This window comes from Anabrus simplex, chromosome 5, assembly GCF_040414725.1.
Source record: "Anabrus simplex isolate iqAnaSimp1 chromosome 5, ASM4041472v1, whole genome shotgun sequence".
Classification (NCBI taxonomy): domain Eukaryota; kingdom Metazoa; phylum Arthropoda; class Insecta; order Orthoptera; family Tettigoniidae; genus Anabrus; species Anabrus simplex.
The window spans coordinates 379085593-379104496 of NC_090269.1; the positions used below are offsets into that span (position 1 = coordinate 379085593).

Below are 18904 nucleotides of genomic sequence, written 5' to 3' on the forward strand. Positions count from 1 at the left end.
AGTACAAGATGAACATAAATAGATCCAAAACAAAAGTAATGGAGTGCAGTTGTACAAAGTCAGATGATGCAAGAAATATTAAGAGAGAGAAATGAAGTCTTAAAGGAAGTGGATGAATATTGTTAACTTTGTAGTAAAATAACGATGGTAGAAGTAAGGAGGGCATAAAATGCTGGCTAGCACAAGCAAGAAAGCCTTTCTTAAGAAAAGAATTTTGTTCACTTCGAACATTGATATAGGAATTAGAAAAATGTTTCTGAAAGCTTTCGTTTGGAATGTGGCATTGTGTGGAAGTGAAACATGGATGATAACTCACTCAGAAAGAAAGAGAATAGAAGCTTTTGAAATGTGGTGTTACAGAAGAATGCTGAAGGTGAGATGGATAGCTCGAATCACGAATGAAGAGATACTGAATTGAATTGGTGAGAGGAGATAGTTATGGCTAAATTTGACGAGAAGAAGAGATAAGAATGATAGGACACATCTTAAGACACCCAGGACTTGTGCAGTTGGTTTTTGAGGGCAGTGTAAGGGTTAATAACGGTAAGGGTAGACAAAGGTATGAATATGACAAGCAGATTATAGCAGATGTAGTATGCAGCAGTTATGTAGAAATTAAAAAGTTAGCACAGGAAAGGGTGGCACAGAGAACTGCATCAAACCAGTCTGTGGACTGATGACTCAAACAACATTATGAAAACGCGTTATCCTCTTTCATTTTGAATTTTCTGTATAGAACAGCAGCCGATGGGTATTACTAATCGACTCCAACATTGCCTAGGAATGTCGACGAGAGAGCTTGCAAATGCACATAGTGAGAAAACTATACCGTACCGAAGATGATCGGTTGCATTTTGTGGCCAAAATTTCAGTTTTCTTATTTAAACAGCATCACCTATCCTAACTTAACCCTAGTATACGTATGATGAAAACATACTTCCAGCGCTAGTAGAGAAATGATAACCTTCTTGCTATAAATTTACATAATAGCCTTTCCATAATTTAACCAGATGCGAGAAAACATAAACTAACCTCTGAACTCAATGATGCACTCTTATGCACTCTTCTATATTTTGAGATGTATCCCATTCTTACTTACTTGCAGTATTTAGCATTAAAATTAAGAGATCGTTTATTCAGCCTTTATTTTTAATGAGTTAACAACTGTTATCGGACACATTATTTACGCACTTATTACAAAAACATGTTCTCTTTCATTTCGAATTTTCTTTACGGAACCGCAATCAACGGGTGTTACTAATCGACTCCGACATCGCCTTTGAATCCAAATAATTAACGAAAACAAAATTCCACCTAATCGATACTTTCTCTTTTATTTAGCCTTAGGCTATTTAAACAGACATTAAAATTAAATTAAATTATTAAATTAAATTATTTGGATCAATTATCGATACGGACATGAAGTTGATAGTATGTAACATCGCCTTTGAATGTCGACGAGAGTGCTCGCTAGGCTAGTCTTGTTTCCTTAAATTTAGAATAGTTTTAGAAGCATCAACATCACTGTCAGCTACTTTACAGGGCAAACTGAGACCAGGTTCTTTTATTTTTATATTATCGTCACTATTAAGTATTTTAGATGTATAGGGAAAATTTAGTTCATTACATTCCAAGCTACTATTGTTGATATAGTCATTGCCAACATGTTCTTTGAGTAACTCTCATTTCAATGTCGGTTTTCAAAGTTTCAGGGATTTGCTTAAATAGGACGGCAAGTTTGGAAAAATGTGAGGGGCAGCTCCTGGCTTTAAGCTGTACCTTATTCTCAGAACTTAACTTTTCCCCCATTAATAATAAATGAGTCTACCTTTATATAATAAGATCTTCCAAACAGTGACACTCACTGCATGTCATTTCTTGGGATCACTCCAGCCCACTCAAAGAAATGCTCCTCATTTTCAGGTGGTGAGAAGAAATGTTTACCTTTACCTGACTTGTAACCAGATTGACATCCCAGCACAAAGCACGAAGGCATTTTCACACTCACTATATTCCAAAATATAGTTATTATATACTTAAAAAAATCACTCCCGCTACAAGTAAAAAGGCGCAAATCCAATATAAACAATGCCATCTGTTCATCAAAAATGATCATTGCGCTGCAGTAGCAAATCTACGCACTGTAGCCACTAGTTTCTCCATTGCTGTAATGGGAAGCGAGTCAAAGTGCTCTCACTTCCTCTTTCTTTTCACTATGTCATAAGTTTTAATAATGTAAACCATTTTCATTTTCTTGTTTCTCTATTCATAGTGTTTTTACTGATTTAAATCTTGCCAATTATCTATAATTTGTCATTGGCTGAAGATGACCTATTGGCAGGTTCGATCCTGGCTCAGTCTGGTGGTATTTGAAGGTGCTCAAATACATCAGCCTCGTGTCGGTAGTGGCACGTAAAAGAACTTTGCTACTACATTCCGGCACCTCAGCGTCTCCAAAAAACCGTAAAAGTAGTTAGTAGGGTGTAAAGCCAATATCATTATTATTATTATTATTATTAAAATGCAAAAGTCTACCGTGGCTTTGAATTTGTGTTGAATAGGTGGACCCTATCTTAATCTTGAAGCAGTGTGAATTCTTGTCATTATGGATCAAATATGAAATGTACTGTATAATGTGTCCTAGAGACAACACAATACAATGCGCATTCTCCTCCTCCGACTTTGATAAACTACAATTAACTAATGGTAGTAGTGTTTTGGACCATACTTCTTCGCTTACTATTCTCCTTGTCATCACCCTTTATGACCCAGTGCACACCTCAGTTATCCGTGAACCTAAATACTGAGTTTCATGAAATTCTATGAAGTCATTCTTCCACGATGTTGAAACAAACAAAGAAGCAAACAAACAGATATGAATTGAACTGAATGTATTTTTGACTTGTGAATACCTAATCCAAGATAAATATGAAGGCAGCATCATCAACATCATTGAATCCTTCTAGCATGCCTGGTAGGGTGGTTATAAACGAGCACTCTCCAATGCTGTCTGCCCAAAAATGTTTTGTTGTTCTTGACAAATTTGTAGCTCCGTCCTCTATACTCCACATGTTCCCTCACTTGGTCTATCCACTTTTTTGGTCTTCCAACCAGTCTTCTGCATAATAATTTTCTTTCCATACATAGGCATGTGGTATTCTTGTGCTATTCATTCTTTTAACATGCCCAAAAGTTTAAGTCTGGATGACCTTAGCCTTTCCTCCATAAAATCAGTTAATCATAGGTTTGTTCGGATCTTTTTTCTTTGGAGGGCTGTTCTAAGAAACTTCATCATAGGCTTGCTTATGTTCTCTGATGTTGGTGTGCATGTTTCCAAAGAATATGTAACAATGGGAATGAGATATGACTTGTATAGGATGATTTTTGTTCTTTGAGGAACCCTCCTGAGCCACAGTAAGTCTTGCACAAGACTGTAGAACATTGACCCTTTGGTTCAGTACTTCTGGCTCTGCCTGGACATTATTGTCCATCATGTTATCTAGATATCTGAATTGGTTTACAACAACCTGTCTTTTATGCATTTGTAGGTTGCACTCAGAATTCTCCGTGCTGATTTTCATTGCCACAGTTTTGATTGTGCTCACTTTTATTCCACACTCTTTGAATTTAATTTTTCAAAAATTAAGTTTTCTCTCTACTCCCTCCTCCACTACTCCAATAAGTACAAATTTGATATGTAAAATCAGCCTTGTCAATACTTAGATTTATTTAATTATTCAGTTGTTATCACAAAATATACATAAACAAAAAATATCATAAATATCATAAAAGAACACTAAACTACACTATTCTATTTACAATCTTCTTAAAATGTCATCCTTGTCTATTACCTAAAAATATAATCAATTAAAATTAGCATTTTAAAATTTTTCTGAAATCTTCCATTTCAGAGATTACTTCAGTTAAATGTTGCTGGTATTTCCATTTGTCCTCAAACACTCCCTAGAGTGGTAGCTCTACACTCCAACCTAAATGAATATGTTGTTGTCCATACATAAACATAATGGGCTTGACCTTAGCATCAGGCAACATGCCTGTCAGTAGAACATCGATATCAGGATCAATATCTTTCTCCTCCATTAGCAAATTGGACAATGATTATTTTTGACACCCGAATCTGAAACTCTGTCAGTTGTTCATTTTAAAGTTTAGTGCATTCACTTTGTTCTTGACCTCCGTTGGTTTGATTCCGGTGTCATATATGATTTATTTTATTTTATTTATGACACATATTAGATATTAATTAAGAGTTGTTTAGAACTTTGGTGTGTAATAGTGAGTAAAGAGGTCCATGAGATGTTTGGTAGTGTGAAAAAACCACTGAGGAAGAGGACAGTAAGGTCCTCAAAACATGTACGGTGTATTAAGTAAAAATAAATAAGACCGATTTTAAATATCAAATATGTATTTATTGAAGTAGAGATTGTAGGCAGTATGGACCATTATAAAATCAAATGACAATGGTTAAGTTAATAAACTCCCTCCTCCACATCGTCCCATATTGCCACATCATCCACAAACACCAAATATGAAGTATAGATTTAAAAAAATTTGAAGTGTACAGACAAAATTGTAATGTTGTTTATATAGATATATACTTAATACTGGTTCTGAAGGTTGATGGTAAAGTTATTGTGGTGCCTTTATTGTTTGAAGCTGTTGGGAGGAGAGAAGGTATTCATCAGTCCGTTGCCAAGGATGTAGCTCTGGTGTTCAAAGGCAAGACAGCAGCTCAGTTGGAGGCCCTCCAGCAGCAGATTGAGACAAAAATCAGTGGAAAACCAGAAGGAGTAGATATTGGCTACTGGGAATCGTTATTGTCACAGCTCAAAGGTGAGGAATTCATGATTTACGAATTACATTAGTTTATAAGCGTCAAGAGGTTCAGATTCACTAAGGCTTATAAATTCTTTTCCTTGTAATTTAATACAAGTGAGCCTGCTAATATTTAATGAACCTATCCAATAAGAGACATTCCAGGGAAGGAAGGCAAAGGAATGTATGAAATGTAAAGTGAAAAACTCCATCTATGGATCAGTAGTAGTGTGTTTGCCTCAGGATCCTAAAATCGCAGGATCAAACCGGGCAGAGGTAGTCGCATTTGTAAAGGTTGGAAAGAAATCCCTTTGACACTCCATGATGTACGATGTTGGCATGTGAAAGAGCTCTGGTGACACATTTGGTGTTCACCTCACAAAAATTAAAACAAAGCCATAGACTGCCCAACAGATATTTGGTTTACTCTGCCATCTGGCAGAGCAAAATGGAACCTTGAAATTTATGAGCAGGCAGTCTAGATGGCATCAGATTAAAATGTCTACACATTGTAGCTAAGGCCATATTATTATCATTTTTATTTTTAATATGTTGCCAATAATAGTCTGGCTCCTTGGTTGAATGATCAACAAAGTGGCCTTCAGTTCAGAGGGCCCGAGGCTCAATTTCCAGCCGGGTCAGGTGAGTTAAATCTTAAATGATCAATTCCCTTGACTCAGAGATTGAATGCTTGTGCTGTCGCAACATCCCTCCTACTCTTAAACCACGCACAGCACTGTTCTCCTTAACATACTGTTTCCTATACACAGCAGATGCCACCCACACTTGTCAAAGGGTCTGCCTTACAAGGGCTGCAAAAGCAATAGGCACACACAAATTTTTTTTGTTTTTTTTTGTTTTTTTACACACCACAATACCAACCATCACATAAATTTGCAATAGTAAATAAATTCCTTTACTGGGTTTGGCATCAGGAAGGATATCTTACCATAAAGCTAGGTAGGCTTAATTCACATACGTAGTACCAACTCTAAAAGTAATTTAGGGAGAAAAGCCAAGAAGGAAAAAAATAAATATTGTCACTTCCAGACCCTTACCTCTCACATTGCAATACCATGTAATCATACTGAGTAGAATTTGTATCTGAAGTACAAACATGTTGCACGTTACCTCATGTTGCAGCACACATGGCTCGTGCTCGGTTACGAGACCGGCATCAAGAGAATCTGCGCCGCAAGTTGGAAGTGCTGAAGGCGGAGCAAGGCGTAGCTGTGAATGAGCAAGAGGAGGAGCAGGAAGCTAGTACTGATCTGCAGATTAAGGAAGAGCCTGGCTTACGTGAGGACATGACCAGCACAAAGGACTCTCAGCCCAGTGCAGAGGATACTGAAGAAGAAGATGAGTATGTATTTATCTCTTAATATAGATTATAGAATACTGAGTGAGTGACTCACATAGTGGGTCACATCTCTATCAGCCTGCGTTCAGGAGCAAGTGGGTTTGAATCCCACTGTGAGCAGCCCTGAAAATAGTTTTCTGTGGTTTCCCATTATCATACCAAGCAATTGCTGGGGCTGTACCTTAATCAAGGCCATGGTTGATTTCTTCCCACTCCTAGCCCTTTCTTGTCCTATCATTGCCATAAGACCTATCTGTGTCAGTGAAACGCAAATGAAATTGTAAATGTAATGTAAAATTAGCAGCCAGGTAGGATTTGAAGTATTTAAGTAAAGGGAGAAAAAGAAAAAAATGGTGTACCGTTTGTCATGAATGTTACGCCTAACTTGCTCGGGGAAGTGGACCATTTGGAAATGGCCCAAGAATCTCTGCTATCTAACTTAATCTATATGGACTGGATTGGGAGGTGTATTTATTTATGAATGAGAACTCTTAAGATAATTGGTAGCACAGAATTTATTATCATTAAGGCAGAAGAAAATGAAACCAACGATAGAGTAAAATCATATTTAAAATGCACACAATTTATAAACACTATGGGCTCTTGCACGCCTCTCTCTGGAATTTACCTGTTCGTTATAACTTGGGGTACATTATTTCATAATACTGGATCAACACATAACCTCCGTCATTTCCTCTGTCCTCAAACCCATACTTAGTTTACTGTTATGCAAGATGTAAATAAGTTTTGCACCAAAGAAAATTAATCCTCCCCTGGCGTAGCATGGGATTCACAAACATGACTAACACAGAAAAACATGCATAGACATGAGGTCAAAAACACTAACTCCTGCAAAAGAACACTGAATCTAATCTACAGACGCGGCTGTAGTTGTACAAATGAGACTCAATCTGCAACCCAGCACATGCAACACCCCCAAATGAACAACAATGACAACACTTCACAGTGAAAATATATATGTAATAAACACAACATGGGCCTCACACAAATTACAGATGATCACAACACTGGAGACCGGGAAAAGAAAATACAGTAGAAGTCCGTTATAGTGAGAATTCATAACAGCGAAAGATTTACTCGCTATAACGGATTGTCGTTATATCCGATTTTTGTATAAAAGTCGGAAAACCCCCCACTTACATTAAAATCGGTATGAAACGGCAATCAGTTTGTTCAAAACTTGCGTTTCCACAGATGATATTCACACAACGGCTTACTTGTTTGTTATTTTTCGAAATCCGATATTACGTGAAAGTGTATGTTTAATTTCAATTTGAAAAAATATAGTCCCCTATTTCTCCGAATCCAAGATGAACCCCACTTTTCCCTTCAAAAAAATTTAAATCAGGCTCAAAAAGTAAAATCATATGAATGCCTTTGTTGTACAGTTGGCCTACGCATTTTAGACTATTTTTAGATGCCGAACATTAACTTTCGTCATGCCTTATTATTTTTTTGCGGCTCCACAATTATTCTTTATTTCCGTGGGTTTAAGGACCATTAACTTAAAAGTAGCATCATAATACCGAAGAGAACCCGTAGAAAATTTGCTGGCAATAGGTATCTATTCCATGCGTCTGTACAATACGACGATCCATCAGGAAATTTTTCTTGCTGTCTATAAAACTGTTACTTTTACTCAGCGTTAGATATAACCGGCTACCGCTACTCGCACGTCTCGCTTGCCGGGTTCGGCCAAATTCAGCGGCTAGCGATATATAGGCCTAATTGCAGATGTTGAAAGTCATCTAACGAGTTTATTGTGCCACGGTATGGCCATTTCGCCCTTGCGTTTTTCTTGCACATACCTCACAATTTCATCTTCGACTTCTTTAAAGCGTCCTTGTTGCGGACCACTGAATGCCTTTTTTGTACAGTACGCAATTTTTTTGCTCGTCTTCACGCTAACGCCAAATATTGACTTTAGTTAGGCCTATGCCATAATTATTCTACATATATTTTAATAACCATTAACTTAAAATTGGCATCATAATATCGACTTGAACCCGTTGAAAATTTGCCGGCAATACCCTTTCGACGTATCTTTACAATACGATTATCCATCACGAAAATATTCCTGCTGTCTATGAAACTTAATTTTACTAAGCGTCAATACAATAGACGCGTTATAACTCTGCCACTGAGTAGCCATGGCCTTTCTAAGAATTCGAAGGCTCGTATGTTTTGATGCCATTCTGCAGATTTGAGAAACGTTTTTGTAGAAGCTAATAGAACGCCATACTCTCTTCACTATTTCCTGAGATCCAGTGACGTTACACACAGGCACTGAACAACTGGACCGGTTGGCGCGGCTAGCGATGTAGGCTATAGTAAAGAGGCAGTCGTTTATTGTCAACGAGGTTTGTGCGCGTGTGAAAAGAAGCAGTGTGGTTACTGTGGTAGTTGCCAGTGGTATCCATTAACTTTAGGCCGCCAATGGAAGACAACCCTTGAGTTTTCTCATGAGATTCTGAGAAAAGAAAGTCTTGGATTCGGAGAAATACGGTACGGAATCACTCCAGAGGTTTCTGTGGCAAACGCTTCAGTTTTCTTCTTCAAACGGCGTCACCTAACGTAACCGTATATGTATCATGAAAACATATTTGAAACACATGTAGATAAATGATAACCTACTCGCGAAAAAATTACGTGTAAATAGCCTTTCCGAAATTTAACTAGACGCGATCAGATATGAAATATCCTCTGAAATCAGTGATGTACTCTGCCATATCTTTAGGTGTATCACATTCTTAATTTCCGTATTTAACATTCAGTTCAAGATATCGTTTACTTCAGTCATTATTTTTAACGAGTTAACAACTGCTATCGGCCACGTTACTTACGCATTTATTACGATAACGTGTTATCCTCTTTCATTTCGGGTTTTCTTTAGAGAACAGCAGTCGCCGGGCATTACTAATCAATTCTAACATCGCGTTTGAATGTCGACGAGAGAGCTCGCAAATGCACAAAATGAGAAAACTATACCATACCGAAGATGATCGATCGCATTTTGTTGCAAACATTTCAGTTTTCGTATTCAAACGGCATCACCTATCCAACCTTAACCGTACTATACGTATGATGAAAACACACTTCAAGTGCCAGTAGAGAAATGGCAACCTTCTTGCTATACATTTTCATAATAGCCTTTCCGTAATTTAACCAGACGCGAGAAAATATAAACTAACCTCTGAAATCAATTAAGCACTCTGCCATATCTCGAGGTGTATCCCATTCTTAATTGCAGTATTTAGCCTCAAAATTAAGCGGTCGTTTAGTCAGCCTTAATTTTTAACGAGTTAACAACCATTATCGGACACATTATTTAAGCATTTATGACGAAAATGTGTTCTCTTTCATCAAATACAGTAGAGACAATACGCGACACTTACGGATTTAGCCTTGTTAAAATGGGAGACAATTCGACGGTGATGCTCCTAGTGACTTGACCTGAAAAGTCGCGCTAAATTCAAATATCAATGGAAATGCATATACGAAAATGGATAAATAAATTACGTCTAGAAAGAAAGTATTATTGAGATATTAACTTTGAAGTTGCTAAAGCAATTCTGTAAAATGAATGGAGAATTATTTAAATGGTTATTATTTAAAGACTGAAATTAGACATATAAACAAGATGTGAAAGGGACTGCTGTGAAATGGCTTGATCTTTCATATGTGCATTACTTTTTTTGCTTTAGCATTCCTGCCTGAACTTTTACGGTTAGATTCGTCTTTTTCTCATTTAAAAGACATTGTATCATCACATTGAGACACTTGTCAATTAAAATATCGGCACATTCCTTACACACATGATGCAGTGAATTAACATTTAAAAGCTGGACAATTTTCCTCTGAACATGAAGCCTACTAACAGAAAGAAAATCTATAAAATCCCGGCTTTAATCTGAGAAGAGGGATAAAAGAAAGAAAAGTATGAAAATGTTGTCGATAGTGATGCTTTGAGGAATATTTACGTACAATTAGAGTAAAAATGTAACATACGCTTGGCTGTTTAGTCGAGGATTTCTAAAGTCGCCGGCCTAGAAATGATCTGAACAGATCTTATAATTCTTATATAAGCGTAACGTCCCTTCTTTTTTGTACACCTTATTCAAATCACTTCTGTGACATTTCAAGACCCACAGATCACACCTACAACAACACATCAGTATTAAAGGTTAATTGCTGCACTATACAATAAAATATGCGTATTATATTTTAAGCCAGTTAAAATATGGGTCGAGCAGGTCAGAAGATTATGAAGTACTATAAAAATCTCTTTGTCACTGGAAGAATATATATGCAAACACAATATTGCTTACATTTTCTTGCCACGAGAGAAGCGAAAGAAAGACCGCGCATTCTTCTCTACTTCATAGTTACTGCAGCCAAACACAGCACATACCTTTCTCCTCATGTTGAGAGGAAATATCAAGGAATGGCACACGCTACTATTTAATTATGTCAACTCACAGAAAACGCATAAATAACACCAAAAACTTCACACACAAATACACGTGCTCTTATGACAGAATCAGTAGTTCTCAGGTCTACCCGCTAGAGAGAGCTCTAATAGCTGCCCCTCGATATCTCTCTGAGTGTCGCGTATTGTCTCTACTGTATTTGCTTTCATTTTGAATTTTCTTTACAGAACAGCAGTCGACGGGTATTACTAATCGACTCCGACATCGCCTTCGAAAGTCGACTAGAGAACTCGCTAGTGCACATAGCAAGGAAACAATGCCGCAGGTAATCGATCGCATGCAATATCATCGCTGGGGTGCATAAATATCGGTAACGGAAATAATCGTGCGCGCTTAATTGCTCGTAATAACGGATGAGTCAGTGATAGGGCTCTCGCTGTAACCGAAGGACGATACACAGTTTAATATAGGAATATTGAAGGGACAGAAAACAATCGTCGCTATAGCGGAGTTCTCGTTATATGCCGTACTCGCTATAGTGGACTTCTACTGTATATTAATGTGGTAGCATTCCTTCGCACAAACTGGCTAAAGGTTTTAAAACTTCCCCATTCATTTCCTTCTTTACAACAGCTGTGAACCTTGCCTAGGCCATATTCTCGGTTTGGGCTGACCCAGTGACATAATTTTTTCTCATCACTCCGCTGAGGGGGTTCACCTTAAAACTTTCAGTATCATCTGCGGGCCCTACAAATATCTGAAGTCTCTACTTGGCATGTGACGAACTGTATATAATTTATTGTTCTTTCTTTCTTTCTTTCTTTCTTTCTTTCAGATACAGGTATGGGACATCCATTAATAAACACAATTCACGTTAACTACATTATTTCTTGCTCATTTAATTACATATTTCTTTAATTACCAGCCTTTCTTGGCTTTTTTTCTTTCATATCATCAGACCCTGTGGGTCATTGGTTCACAAGCCTCTGTGGACCTCCAATTGCTCATTATTAAACATCAGATTTATATGCTGTATAAATTACCAGTATAAGCGTGGAACTGTGCGGCAGAAAGTGGTGACCTAAGCACTTATTTTCATACTGTTAAAACACGTTTATGAAATTCAAATGTAAGATTGTTCCATGGTTCAAATTCCGCTCACTCCATGTGAGATTTGTGCTGGACAAAGCGGAGGCAGGACAGGTTTTTATCCGGGTACTCTGGTTTTTCCTGTCATATTTTATTCCAGCAACACTCTCCAATATCATTTCATATCATATGTCATTCATTAATCATTGCCACAGAGGAGTGCGACAGGCTTCGGCAGCCGGCACAATTCCTGTCCTCGCCGCTAGATGGGGGGTGGGGGCATCATTCATTCCATTCCTGACCCGATCGAATGACTGGAAACAGGCTGTGGATTTTCATTTTCAAACGTAAGATTCCTTTACTAGACTCGCATGATTCACCCACGTCAATACATAAAATCGCGATCATGAATAAACAACTGAAAGAAAAGAAAAATCACACTCTGTTTATACAAACAATTAGTGTATAGTTTGTGCCCTCCCCTCCGAACCATGTGACCTTGCTGCAGTGGGGAGGCTTGCGTGTCCCAATGAAGCAGATAGCCGAGCCACAGTTGCAACCATATCGGATGGGTATCTGTTGAGAGACCAGACTAAGGAATGGTTCATCGAAAGGGGGGTAGCAGCATTTCGGAACTTGCAAGGGCGGCAGTCTAGATGATTGACTGATATGGCCTTGTAATAATACTCAACATGGCTTAGCTGTGTTGATACTGCTACATGGCTGAAAGCAACGGGAAACTACAGTTGTAACTAACTCCTGAGGACATGCAGCTCTCTCTGTATGAATGATGTACTGATGATGGCTTCCTCCCGGGTAAAATATTCCGGAGGTAAACTAGTCCCCCATTCAGATCTCCGGGTGGGGACTACACGAGAGGGAGCGATCATCAGGAAGATGGATACTGACCAACTGCGAGTCGGAGCATGGAATGTTAGAAGTTTGAATCCTTGTGGTAGGTTAGAGAATCTGAAAAGGGTGATGTATAGACTAAAGTTAGATGTAGTTGGTATAAGTGAAGTACGTTGGCAGGAAGAACAGGATTTTTGTTCATGCGGCTACCGAATTATCAACACAAAATCAAATGGGAAATGCAGGAGTTGGTTTAATCTATATATATAAAATAGCTTGTCCTGACTGACTGACTGACTGATTCATCATCGCCGAGCCAAAACTACTGGACATAATGAAATGAAATTTTGGGCATACATTCATATTAAGATGTAGGTACTCGCTAAGAGAGGATTTTTGGATATTCCGTCGCTAAGGGGGTGAAAAGGGGGGTGAAATTTTAAAATGAGTGAATCTATATCTCAAAACTTTAAAAGTTTACAAATGTAAAAATTGGTATTTAGAATCTTCTTTAAAAATAAGGAAATACGTATTTTTTTGTTTTCAGAAAATCCCAATAAGAGGGGTGAAAAAGGGTGAAAAATGGTGAAAAGGGGGTTGAATGCCTTTAATCAGGATACCGGTACTTATATCTCAGAAACTGAAGGTATTACAGACCTGAAAATTGGTACTTTTGATCCCTTTTAAAAATAAAGAAACATGTTTTCGGCAAATCCAATTAATGGGAGTGTGAAAAAGGGGGTGAATTTTTAAAATCAGTGTATCTATATCTCAAAACTTTAAAAGTTTACAGATGTAAAAATTGGTATTTAGAATCTTCATTAAAAATAAAGAAACACGTATTTTTTGTTTTTGGAAAATCCCAATAGGAAAGGTGGAAAGGGGTGAAAAATGGGTTGAATGCATTTAATGAGGATACTTATATCTCAGAAACTGAATATATTACAGACCTGAAATTTGGTGTTTTGGATCTCCTTTAAAAATAAAGAAACACGTATTTTTTTTGTTTTTGGAAAATCCAATTAATGGGGGGGCGGGGTGAGAGGGGTTGAATATTTAAAATGAGTGTATCTATATCACAAAACTTTTAAAGTTTATAGATGTAAAAAATTAGTATTTAGAATCTCCTTTAAAAAAAGAAACACGTATATTTTTTTTGGAAAATCCCAATAGGAAGGGTGGAAAAGGGTGAAAAATGGGTTGAATGCTTTAATGAGGCTACTTTTATTTCAGAACCTGAAGATATTACAGACCTGAAAAATTGGTATTTGGGATCTACTTTAAAAATAAAGAAACAGGTATTTTTTGTTTTTGGAAAATCCCAATAGGAGGGGTGTAAAAGGGTGAATAATGGGTTGAATGCCATTATTTTAATTAAGCTACTAATATCTCAAAAATGAAGATGTTACAAACGTGAAATTTGATATTTGGATTCTGCTTTAAAGAAACACGTATTCTCGAAAAATCCAATGAAGGGGGGGGGGGGGGGTGAAAGAATTGAAAAATTAATTGACTTAATTGTATGACAATACTTACGTCTGATAAAAACTAAAGTTGTTACAGACGTGAAAATTGGTATTTGGATCTCCTTTAGAAACAAAGAAAACGTGTTTTTTTGTGGGGGGGGAATCATCTTGGTGGGCAGGTTTGAAAAGGAGTTAGTTGAATTCCTTTCATGAGGTCACACAAATCAAAAACTGAGGAAGTTAGAGTCATGATAATTGGTATTTAGAAGATCCTTTACTATTAAAGAAACAAGGTTTTTGCCGGAAAATTCAATTCGAGGGGGGGGGGGGGGGGGGGAGGAGTGTGAAAGGAAGTGAAAAAAGTGAATTATTTTTATGGGGATACTTATATCTCAAAACTGAAGGTAATAGACGTGATCATTGGTGTTTGGAATCTCCGTTCTGTTATTTTTGTGTGTGGGGGGGTAAATAAACTTAACGGCGGTGGGGTGTAAAAGGAGATGAGAATAGTTGATTTTACTGTTCATAATGTACTTATAAGGAGCCTCCGTTGCTCAGGTGGCAGCGCGCCTGCCTCTCACTGCTGGGTTATGTGGTTCAAATCCCGGTCACTCCATGAGACATTCGTGCTGGACAAAAGGGAGGCGGGACAGGGTTTTCTCCGGATACTCCGGTTTTCCCTGTCATCATTCATTCCAGCAACACTATCCAATATCATTTCATTTCATTTGTCATTCATTATCCATTGCCCCAGAGGAGTGCGACAGGCTTCGGCAACCAGCACAATTCCTATTGCCGCCGCCAGATGGGAGCTTTATTCATTCCATTCCTGACCCTGTCGAATGACTGGAAACAGGCTGTAGATTTCCGATGTACTTATTCTGATCATAAACCAATGAAATGAAATGTCGTATGGCTTTTAGTGCCGGGATATCCCAGGACGGGTTCGGCTCGCCAGGTGCAGGTCTTTCTATTTGACTCCTGTAGGCAACCTGCGCGTCATGATGAGGATGAAATGATGATGAAGACAACACATACACCCAGCCCCCGTGCCATAGGAATTAACCAATTAAGGTTAAAAACCCCGACCCTGCCGGGAATCGAACCCGGGACCCTCTGAACCGAAGGCCAGTACGCTGACCGTTCAGCCAACGAGTCGGACATCATAAACCAATCATTTTTTATCTTTCCTGGGTTCGTTTTCAAGAGCCATCTTTTTCTTCGGAGAACATTCTTAGATTATAGTACATTCTCCTGGCATATAAATAAAAATTTAAACACCTTTGAAATAAACGATAGGAATGAGATTGACCGTCCAATTATTCACCTCTATAATAAGGTCAACAATGCACGGATAATGTCATTCGTATCACCAGAAATCCCGCACACTTGGCTACGCGCGACAATGGTGCTGGTTCACAATTATGTATTTAATTTATTTTCCACCTAGTCGATACAATGATTGCTTAAGGCAATTATTAAGCTTAATGAACACATATGAAGACCTGTACATTCATCTAGACCAACTTGTAAAGAAAAATGATAACCTTAATGAGGCTGTAGAATATAAGAATCCATTATATTATCAAATTCTAGTATATTTGAAAATGCTTGAGAAGGATCACGAAAAAAGAATTGGAATTTCTCCACCTACAGATAGCCCTACAACTTGTTCCTCCTCAGTTGAAGCTATAGGTGACAGCAAGGAAGTTCTTGACACACCTATATCCCCCGCTCCTCCACCTCCTCAGGTGCAAGAGCAAGGAAGATCGCATCATCAATATTACACCCGGCGCAAAACTGTGAAAGAATGACAGGAGTTACTGTTCCAAAGGAAAGCAGGCTTAATAAGATTTGACAACTAGGAATTAGTTATATTTTCATCTACATTAATAATAAGAGCCGCACTGTGATATCAGGATTTCTTCGTTTCGATAATTACTTATAAATTGTATAATTTTTAATTTATAAATTGATCTTTTTTCATGAATTATTAAGAAAAGAATATTTATTAGGACAATTTCTCTATGGAGTATTGTACAAGTGTTTCCTTGACGACTGCTTTCTATTGTAGAAATAATTTATATATTTTCTCTTGAGTTATTTGTTTGTTTTAATCTTGTCAATCTTATGTTAATTTTAAGGACACTTCCTCTAAAGCATTACTTTGTCAATTTTATATATTTTTCATCTAAACAGTGTTATGTGGCTGAAGATGTTGATAATATACGAAACATGTACCACTTTTGACCATTAAAAATTGCCTTAAGCAATCATTGTATCGAATAGGTGGAAAATAAATTAAATACTTAATTGTGAATCTATTGAAGTGCGATACGGACCATGAAGCTGATTTTATGTAATGGTGCTGGTCACGTTGTTAAACAATGACAGTGGCAGCAGATGTAATTTACCGCCAAGTAGCGGTCTTGCATCTTGCTGTGGGGTCCAGAACATCTATAATAATAATAATAATAATAATAATGTTCTGGACTGTCGTCAAATGTGCAGACCACGCTGGAAACGGGTCCTGGATGGGTAATGACTAAGAATGCAGTCCAGCCACGGGTTCAGTACCGCCAAGGCACCCAAGAGGACACCACGCCAGATCTCCTCAAGGATTTGATCCATATTAAAAATTCTTATAGGAAAAGATGGCAAAGATTTAGGGACCCAACTGACTGGGTGGAATACCTGGACCTAGCCCGGGAAGTACAAAATCGATTGCTGGAAAGAAAGATAGAAAAATGGGACGAAACTTGCCGTAATCTATTAGAAAACGAGTCAGATCGCGAATTTTGGCGGATTCTCTCAGATAACCAGTCAGATCGCGAATTTCGGCGAATTATAGTATATAAAACAATAAGCATTCAATTATAAATTTCAGTATAATACCGTAGCAAAGCACGGGTATCTTGCTAGTAATGAATAAGAAAATAGGGCAGTGGGTAAGCTACTACGACCAGCATAGTGAAAGAATTACTGTCGTCAAGATAGACACCAAACCAATGCCCACCACAATAGTGCAGGTCTATATGCCTACTAGTTCAGCGGATGATGAGAAATTCAAAAGAACATATGAGGAGATAGAAGATTTAATACAATATGTAAAAGGTGACGAGAATCTAATTTTGATGGGAGACTGGAATGCAGTGATAGGCCAAGGATGAGAAGGTAATACAGTAGGAGAATTTGGATTAGGTCAAAAGAACGATAGAGGAAGTCGGCTGGTTGAATTCTGCACTGATCATAATTTAGTCCTTGCCAATACTTGGTTCAAACACCACAAACGACGGCTGAAAATGTGGATGAGACCTAGAGACATTGGAAGGTATCAAATAAACTTCATTATGATTAGGCAGAGATTCAGAAACCAGGTGTTGGATTGCAAAAATTTCCGAGGAGCAGACGTGGACTCTTGACCACAACTTGTTGGTCATGAAATGCCATCTGAAGTCGAAGAAATTGAAGAAAGGAAAAACTGCAAAAAGATGGGATCTAGATAAGTTGAAAGAAAAGAGTGTGAGGGATTGTTTCAAGAAACATGTTGCACAAGGACTAAATGAAAAGTCTGAAGGAAACACAATAGAGGAAGAGTGGATAGTCATGAAAAATGTAGTCAGTAGGGCTGCTGAAGAAATGTTAGGAAGGAAGAAAAGGTCAACTAAGAATCAGTGGATAACTCTGGAGATACTAGACCTGATTGATGAACGACGAAAATGCAAGAATGCTAGAAACGAAGAGGGCAGAAAAGAATACAGGCGATTAAAGAATGGAGTGGATAGAAAGTGCAAGGTAGCTAAGGAAGAATGGCTGAAGGAAAGTGCATTGATATAGAAGGGTGTATGGTCCTAGTAAAGGTAGATGCTGCATACAGGAAAATCAAGGAAACCTTTGAAGAAAGGAAATCTAGGTGTATGAATATTAAGAGCTCAGATGGAAAGCTACTTCTTGGGAAAGAAGACAAAGCAGAAAGATGGCAGGAACATATCCAACAGTTGTATCAAGGTGAAGATGTAGATAATTTGGTTCTGGAACAAGAAGAGGCTGTTGATGCTGATGAAATGGGAGACCCAATTTTGAGGTCAGAGTTTGACAGTGCTGTGAATGACCTAAATAGGAACAAGGCACCTGGAATTGATGACATTCCCTCTGAATTACTGACTGTCTTGGGAGGAACCAGCATAGCAAAGTTATTCCATTTAGTGTGTAAGATGTATGAGACAAGAGAAGTTCCATCTGATTTTCGGCAGAATGTTGTTATACCTATTCCCAAGAAAGCCGGTGCTGACAGGTGTGAAAACTACCGCACCATTAGTTTAGTATCTCATGCCTGCAAAATTTTAACACATATTATTTACAGAAGAATGGAAAAACAAGTTGAAGCTGAGTTGGGAGAAGATCAGTTTAGCTTCAGAAGAAATGTAGGAACATGTGAAGCAATCCTGTCTTTACGTCAGTACTTTAGAGGATCGAATCAAGAAGGGGAAGCCCACGTACATGGCATTCGTAGATCTCGAAAAGGCATTTGATAATGTTGATTGGACCAAGCTATTTAAGATTCTGAAGGTGATTGGGATCAGATACCGAGAATGAAGAATTATCTACAATCTGTATAAAAATCAGTCTGCTGTGATAAGAATCGAGGGCTTTGAAAAAGAGGCATCAATCCAGAAAGGAGTGAGGCATGGCTGCAGTTTATCCCCCCTCCTTTTCAGTGTTTACATAGAACAGGCAGTAAAGGAAATCAAAGAGGAATTTAGAAAGGGAATAACAGTCCAAGGAGAGGAAATCAAAACCTTGAGATTTGCCGATGATATTGTTATTTTATCTGAGACTGCAGAAGATCT

The 18904-nt window shown here is 37.9% G+C and overlaps 1 protein-coding gene across 1 annotated transcript in view; it reads left to right on the forward strand.

Moving 5' to 3' along the window:
• cactin (cactin, spliceosome C complex subunit) overlaps positions 1–18904 on the forward strand; it is a 197070-nt gene that overhangs the window by 83042 nt on the left and 95124 nt on the right. The window contains exons 7-8 of the mRNA XM_067147717.2: positions 4678–4854; positions 5980–6199. Coding sequence (XP_067003818.1) covers positions 4678–4854; positions 5980–6199 — 397 coding nt within the window. The remainder of the gene's footprint in view (positions 1–4677; positions 4855–5979; positions 6200–18904) is intronic.